The sequence below is a fragment of the Oncorhynchus mykiss genome, chromosome 9 (assembly GCF_013265735.2).
Source record: "Oncorhynchus mykiss isolate Arlee chromosome 9, USDA_OmykA_1.1, whole genome shotgun sequence".
NCBI classification, from domain to species: domain Eukaryota; kingdom Metazoa; phylum Chordata; class Actinopteri; order Salmoniformes; family Salmonidae; genus Oncorhynchus; species Oncorhynchus mykiss.
Window position 1 is genome coordinate 28,544,935 of NC_048573.1, and position 8,180 is coordinate 28,553,114.

At 42.9% G+C, this 8,180-nt stretch overlaps 1 protein-coding gene across 9 annotated transcripts in view; it reads left to right on the forward strand.

Moving 5' to 3' along the window:
• The window catches only part of LOC110531876 (actin-binding LIM protein 2), a 100,115-nt gene extending 96,673 nt beyond the window's left edge, over positions 1–3,442 (forward strand). For all 9 annotated transcript variants that reach the window (XM_036987768.1, XM_036987767.1, XM_036987766.1 and 6 more), the window contains one exon: positions 2,943–3,442. In XM_036987768.1, coding sequence (XP_036843663.1) covers positions 2,943–3,056 — 114 coding nt within the window. In that variant the 3' untranslated portion in view covers positions 3,057–3,442. The remainder of the gene's footprint in view (positions 1–2,942) is intronic.
• Positions 3,443–8,180: the final 4,738 nt, after the last annotated feature.

The window sequence follows — 8,180 nt, forward strand, 5'->3', positions numbered from 1 at the left end:
CTGTGGAATCCCATTAAACCCACCATGAGATCACCCTGTGCTTTGCAGTATGTGTGTGTGCGTGCGTGTGTCGATATTTACGAGCGGGACAAACACACAGACACCCCAGTGGCTTCCCCATACACAGGCAGACAGACAAAGTCAGATGCCTGTATTATGTGAATGGAGGGCTGTGATTACTAAGAGTAATAATGTCAAATGGAAATCCAATATGGATGGTGTTAAGAGATAGATGGGAGGGGTTGAATGGAGCTGAAAGTTGGGAATAATAAAAACTAATAACAACAACATAACTAATGTAAAACACACTGTGTCCGTAAAACATACACTACCGTTCAAAAGTTTGGGGTCACTTAGAAATGTCCTCGTTTTTGAAAGAAAAGCACATTTGTTTGTCCAATAAAATAACATCAAATTGATCAGAAATACAGTGTAGACATTGTTAATGTTTTAAATGACTATTGTAGCTGGAAAAGGCAGATTTTGTATGGAATATCTACATAGGCGTACAGAGGCCCATTATCAGCAACCATCACTCCTGTGTTCCAATGGCACGTTGTGTTAGCTAATCCAAGTTTGTCATTTTAAAAGGCTAATTGATTATTAGAAAACTCTTTTGCAATTATGTTAGCACAGCTGAAAACTGTTGTTCTGATTAAAGAAATAATAAAACTGGCCTTTAGACTGAAGTTCTCGTACAACGCTGTGTACTACTCCCTTCATAGAACAGCGCAAACTGGCCCTAACCAGAATGGAAAGAGGAATGGGAGGCCCCGGTGCACATCTGAGCAAGAGGACAAGTACATTAGAGTGTCTAGTTAGAGAAACAGATGCCTCACAAGTCCTCAACTGGCAGCTTCATGATTAAATAGTAGCCGCAAAACACCAGTCTCAACGTCAACAGTGAAGAGGCGACTCCGGGATGCTGGCCTTCTAGGCAGGTGTGTGTACCATGTTGCATTCATCTGATGTGATGCCAGCGGTGTCTTGCCCAGATTCCTCCCTTCTCCGCTGGAGATGCCTGGTCGTTATGGAAACTAGTTGATTGACCGTCACACGATGACAGCCCGATTCTATACTGAACAAAAATATAATCATAATATTCAACAATTTCAAAGATTTTCAGTTCATAGAAGGAAATCAGTCAATTTAAATAAATTCATTAGGCCCTAATCTATGGATTTCACATGACTGTGCAGGTGAGCAGCCATGAGTGGGCCTTTGAGGGCATAGGCCCACCCACAGGGGAGCCAGGCCCAGCCAATCAGAATGATTTTTTTTCCCACAAAAGGGCTATATTACAGACAGAAATACTCCTCAGCACCCCAGATCCCCCTATTCAGACGATCCCGCAGGTGAAAAGCCGAAGGTGGAGGTCCTGGGCTGGCGTGGTTTCACGTTGTCTGCGGTAGTGAGGCCAGTTGGATGTACTGCCAAATTCTCTAAAACGATTTTGGAGGCAGCTTAGAAATAAACATTACATTTTCTGGCAACAGCACTGTTGGACATTCCTGCAGTCAGCATGCCAATTGCACGCCCCCTCAAAACTTGAGACATCTGTGGCATTGTGTTGTGTGACACAACTGCACATTTTTAGAGTGGCCTTTTATTGTCCCCAGCACAAGGTGCACCTGTGTAATGATCATGCTGTTTAATCAGCTTCTTGATATGCCACACCTGTCAGGTGGATGGATTATATTGTCAAAGGGGAAATACTCTCTAACAGCGGTGTAAACAAAATTGTCCACAACATTTGAGAGAGAAAAAATAGTTTTTGTGCGTATGGAACATTTATTGGATCTTTTAGTTCAGCTCATGGAAGAAAAAAAAAAATGATTCCATCGTATACTTTTGACATTTTGGGGGGTTATAGTATTTGTAATGTGAGCCAAACAGGGGATAGACATGGTTCTGAAGCATGGACTTTGATTTGGTGTGTTAAATCTTTCATTAAAGAACCAGTGACCAATGATATTCTCATGCTGAACACAACAGTAGGTTTTGGGTCACACATGGATGGTATGAGGTTGAGGTTTCGTGGTGAAGAAAGTTGCGTAAGATGTGTGTAAGTGTAGGTAAATTTGGACCAGAGGATAACGTAAGTATGATAAGCTTATGTTAAGCATTATACAGCACTTATCTCAAATAGAATTGAAATACAAAAGCAGGTTGTAAGCACAGCTTAAGAGGATGAAGCTCCTAGCAGGTCCAGCCAGCCCTTTAGGCCTCATTTTAGGGGTTAGTGTTTGCCATCCCACACAGGCCCTCTCTCCATCTGTGGTCACCCCAGACATAGTGTGTCCAAGTCAGGCCCTCAGCTCTGCTCCCCTGGGTTTTTAAAAATGTAACTAGGTACAGTGAGTTTACTGCCTTGTTCAGGGGCAGAATGGCGGATTTTTACCTTGTCAGCTCGGGGATTCGAGCTTGCAACCTTTTGGTTACTAGTCCAACGCTCGAACCACTAGGCTACCTGCTGCCACTAAGGAGTGGGGTGTGGTGGTGGGGGAAAGCACAACACCTGTCACTGCGGTCTCTCTCTCTCTCTCTCTCTCTCTCTCTCTCTCTCTCTCTCTCTCTCTCTCTCTCTCTCTCTCTCTCTCTCTCTCAATTCAATGGGATTTATTAGCATGGGAAACATATGTTTACATCTCTCTCTGTGTGTGTGTGAGAGTGGTGTTGTTACAGGGGCTGAGTGAGGCGACTGCACTCAAGTGCACTTCACAGGACATGGAATCCTGCACTTAAACAGATGGCTAAATGCACTGAACTATGTATTTGATAGTATCTCTCTCTCTCTGTTTGTCTGTCTGTCTGTCTGTCTGTCTGTCTGTCTGTCTGTCTGTGTCTGTCTGTCATATTCCCACTATTTTGCTTCCACAGATTGTCGGTCCTGTCATTCTAATGAATACAAACATATTGTCTTGTATTCTTGTCTCTTCCAGAGACACCTCTCCCCAGAGGACTTCCAGCATGTGTTCGGGATGACCCTGGACCAGTTTGACCGCATGGCCCTGTGGAAGAAGAACGACATGAAAAAGAAGGCACGCCTTTTCTAAAGCCAAGTGACTGTAACAGGGATAAAAATAGCATCTCTAGTCTACAACGTCTGTCCAGTCTGGAAGAAAGGAAATCAGAAAGAAAAAAAACCCCATCAGAAATCATCTATATATGCACCGCCATACGACGTTGCGCCTGCGAATCATCATCTCTGCCAGAATAAGGAAGATGGAGACATTTTCACGATGTCGCCGTGACCGACATCCAACGTCGAGGCAATGTTCGTCACATATAGCTTTTGTATGCGTTGTGGTCTGAATGTTATTTTTTATAACCTTTGGGGAGGTGGGGGGAGATGCATTTGCATGGCCCGTTGACACCACTCCTCCTCTTCCCCTCTCCCCGCCTCGATGTGAGTTCTGCATCCCCCTCCCCCTTCCTCCCCAAAAAGAGAAATAGGCTTTTTTTCTCTTTGTCTCTGTTTCTTCCTGGTTCAACGTCTGCCTCTTCTACGGTCTTTATCTCGACTTGGAACAATATCTCTGTCTGTTTTCTATCTGTTTCGTTTTCCCCTCTTTTATCATTCCTGCTATCTGTTTTTCTTACCCTCTCTTAAGGTCTCTCTCTCTCACTTGATCTTTCCTTATCTACCGTGTCTCATTTAAGGTCTCGCTCTCTCTCTCTCTCTCTCATCCCCCCCCCCCTCTGTCTCTCTCTCACCCCCCCCCCCCTCTGTCTCTCTCTCACCCCCCCCTCTCTCTCTCATCCCCCCCCTCTCTCTCTCATCCCCCCCCTCTCTCTCTCATTCTCCCCCCCTCTCTCTCTCATCCCCCCCCTCTCTCTCATTCTCCCCCCCTCTCTCTCTTTCTCTCTCTTTCTCTTACCACCTCACATCTCCTCTTACTCCTCTTCTCTGTCTTTTTCCATCTCCTTTTCTTTCTTTCTTTCTTTTTTTCTTCTTTCTTTCTTTCTTTCTTTCTTTCTTTCTTTCTTTCTTTCTCTCTCTCTATCCTCCCTTTCCTCGCTGTAGCCTGTGCTAGCCTCTAACTCACCACAACTTATAGTCTCATATCTGAACAACAGATGTATCATTTTACAGCAGTGGAGGTTAAGATAGGAAAAGTTTATCTTCTCCTTTTTTAAGTGGGTAGTTTGTTTGATAGCCATGCCGTGATTTGTTGATAGAGGGCTGTATCTTACACACGCCACTCATAAATCAGTGAAGATGGGAGTGTTGGGGTTGGATCAGAGCCAACAGCATGAATCATGGGTAAAAACAGTACCATAGGCACCACTGATACCCATAGCAGATGTATAGAGCCTCAGGTTCTTTCAAGCCCTGTTGTCAAACACTGCCTTGCCAGACACTTTTACGTAAATCCCTTCCCATCAAAAACCGACATTATTTTTATAAGCTATTTTTGACTCCTGGATGGCCGTCATCCATTCTGTGGAAGTGTTCAGATGTGAGAATCGTGTTGTTATGACACCTTTATCATCTGCTCCCCCCTCATTGTCCTCACACTATCTAACACAGGCCTGCAGCAGCACTTGAGCAATACAAGTTAAGCCTTGCTTAATGAATTGATAATGACATACTGACATATAATCTGTACCTTCTGTGATAGAGGATGAACCCTTTCTATGTTCGTTGTTTGTAAGTCATTTGGCATCCACTGCCACATATGTAGTGGGAAAACATATATTGGCTTGGCCAAGTCTTCAGAAACTCCAACAATAATTCAACCGTAAGTGGCATACAATATACATGTGACATACAGCGTACATATATTTGTCTCGGAGTTTGTTATGCAAGCCAAGGTATATATTGCCTCTAGGGCATGCATGCATATGAGAGATGGTCGAGGCCGTCTACGATGGAAATGTATGAAAATGTTTGTAAAAACATTCTCAATTTGGATCATTTTGGTCCCTCATTTTGGTTAATTATTTTATGCACATTTTGTAACACAACTTTTGTCCAATGAAAAGCCCAATTCAGATGCTTTTGTTTGGCATTTATTTATAGACATCTTAAAGGGAGGATGAGGATGGTCATCTTTAAATCGAATGGCTATAGGGCAGGTGGATTGGAGAATACTCAATATAAATGAAAAACACAGTCAATCTGAATAAATATCAAATTAGAGTTTTGCTCCATCGGTAAGTAGAACAATAAGCTGTCGTCATCAAAGCTCATGTCTCCTGACTTCTAAGGTCAATCTGAAATGAAAGCGCTTTTATCGAAATTCAAATCAAATGTATTTATAACACCCATTTTGCGTCAGCAGATGTCACAAAGTGCTGATACAGAAGCAATGGAGTCGACCACGTATTGAGTGTGCCTCGTTGAACGTGAATGCCAATAGTGTTGCAGAATTACATTGTCAAATCTAATGTCTGCTTATATCGAATGATCATTTATGCAGTTTGGAAGAATGCTGTGTGTATGGATGTGTGTAAGTTTTGACCTTTTTGGATCACTGTTACGACATCATTGTAACATTGAAAGAAGGTTGATGTAGCGTTATCAATGGCGAGGAGGGCTTTCCCAGAACAGAGATCACAATGGAGGGCTGTTCGGAAACACTGTGTTTGTTTTTGTGTTTGAACAGCTGTGGAAACAGTAGTGTAAGCTGAGAGGCAGAAACTAAGGAACACATATCCAGGTCTGAGCTCTGAACTTGCCCTTAGGCACACACAGATCTGGGATCAGATTCCATTCTCCTAATCCTAACCTTAACTATTAGGGAGGAAATGCTAAATGTGTCTTAGTTCAGTCAGTGTCTACACTCTTAGAAAAAATGGTTCTTTGGCTGTCCCCATAGGAGAACCTTTTTTGGTTCCAGGTTGAACTCATTTGTCATTTGGTTTCCATGTCCTCAATTGAAACCAACAAGGGTTTTTCAAAGGGTTCTCCTACAGGGACAGCCAAATAACCCTTTTAGGTTCCTTATAGCAGTGTAGGGCCAAGTGCATTCTGTTTTGCTCAAGGGTCAGGCCAGATCAGCAGAGCTCACATAGCCCAGATACAAACCAGGCCAGATCAGCAGAGCTCACATAGCCCAGATACACACCAGGCCAGATCAGCAGAGCTCACATAGCCCAGATACACACCAGGCCAGATCAGCAGAGCTCACATAGCCCAGATACACACTAGGCCAGATCAGCAGAGCTCACATAGCCCAGATACACACTAGGCCAGATCAGCAGAGCTCACATAGCCCAGATACACACTAGGCCAGATCAGCAGAGCTCACATAGCCCAGATACACACTAGGCCAGATCAGCAGAGCTCACATAGCCCAGATACACACTAGGCCAGATCAGCAGAGCTCACATAGCCCAGATACACACTAGGCCAGATCAGCAGAGCTCACATAGCCCAGATACACACTAGGCCAGATCAGCAGAGCTCACATGGCCCAGATACACACTAGGCCAGATCAGCAGAGCTCACATAGCCCAGATACACACAACCCGTTGCACAACCCGTTCATCATCTCTTTAGGTAAACAGGCCTCCCACTCAAAGGAATCAGCTGCGTGTCTCTCTTACGTCAAGGTCAATACAGTGTTGGATTCACAACTTTATTTACGCTTTTGATACAGGAAATCGGAAGGAGCTGCCCAATAGACGCAATTTTTTTGCTTCCGATTTATTTTGAATATAGAGACATAATAACATATCATATGGTCAATGTGTGGCTTCTGTTTTTGCTTGTTTGATTGTAATGGAAGCCAGATATTTATGAATATCCTATGTATGCAGGTATATGTCCATTGCGCCACTATGGTCACAGAGAAGTGTGTTACCATGTTTGTTATAGAATGTCCCGTGAAAATAAGTCTGCCTCATTGTATTAACCCCAATGTTATGGAATGACTAGTCTTTATCAAATATGTTGTTCTTTTAACCTAATGGCTAGGCGTAACGCGAAGCCGTCTCTGTGGCACACAATTAGAATTATGCTGACATTGCCGTTATGCAATATGATGACGCTAAAATGAATTTGGCTCCGTCACAATCTATTATTTTGCACTGTGTAACCAACGGATACCATATGCTGTGATTCGATGTTGTTGAGGCCCTGTGGAGGATGATGAGAGGCTGAAAATATGGCTTAATATTATTCTAATGCTGTAACTAAGCCTTTTGTTTAGCTTTTGTTCTTATTTGGCTTCGCTGGTTTGCAAGAAATACTGATGTCCATCTTTAAATAAATGTTTCATTCAGTACCGTTTCTTTTGATGTGTGCTGTGGTTTTATGGTAATTTAACTGGTCAGAATCTTGACTGTTTGGGTAGTTGCTTGAGCAGTCAGTGAAAACTCTTTTGTGTTATTCTCAGACAAACTGAAATGTTTCAGTGGCACCTATCAAACGAGAGTAGCTAACTTTGTATACGTGACAGTCTCTTCTGGTGTGAGGAAAGTTTGTTCCAGACACAACAGACATCCTTATTGGTTCATATCAGGGCTCTCCAACCCTGTTCCCTGTTCTCCGACCCTGTTCCTAATCGAGTGTACCTGATTCTAATAATGAGCTAGTTGATATGCTGAATCTGGTTAGTTACGACTGGAGTTGCAGTGAGAAACGACAGTAGGGTAGCTCTAGAATAGGGCTGGAGAGACCTGGTTAATATTCATTTAGTCCAGAGGTGTCAAACTCGTTCCATGGAGGGCCTTTTTGTCTTCTGGTTTTTGGTTGTTCCTTCCATTTAAGACCTAGACAACTAGGTGAAGGGAGTTCCTTACTAATCAGTGACCTTAATTCATCAATCAAGTACAAGGGAGGAGCGAAAACCCTCAAACACTTGGCCCTCCGTGGAATCGGTTTGACGTATGTGATTTAGTCTGTCTCTAAATTAAATTAGAACAGGACATCCGGTTTAAACCCAGTGAACAAATATGCAACTTTGTCTAATTTGTTGCTCTGGGACAAAGGAAAGAAGATTTCTGGGTGCAGTCTTGCTACTGAATCATTTTTCCACACTGAATCTATTATGTTGAAACAGGTGCTGATGAAAGGAAGTGAATCATTGTTGTCATTTGATTCATCATGGTTTTGCATAGCCTGTATGTATAGTAAAACGGAGACTACAGAGATGAGCAATCTGCCATTCTGTGTTAGTCTATTTATTATCTTGATAGGCCTGTATGTTGATAAATAGTTATTATATCAG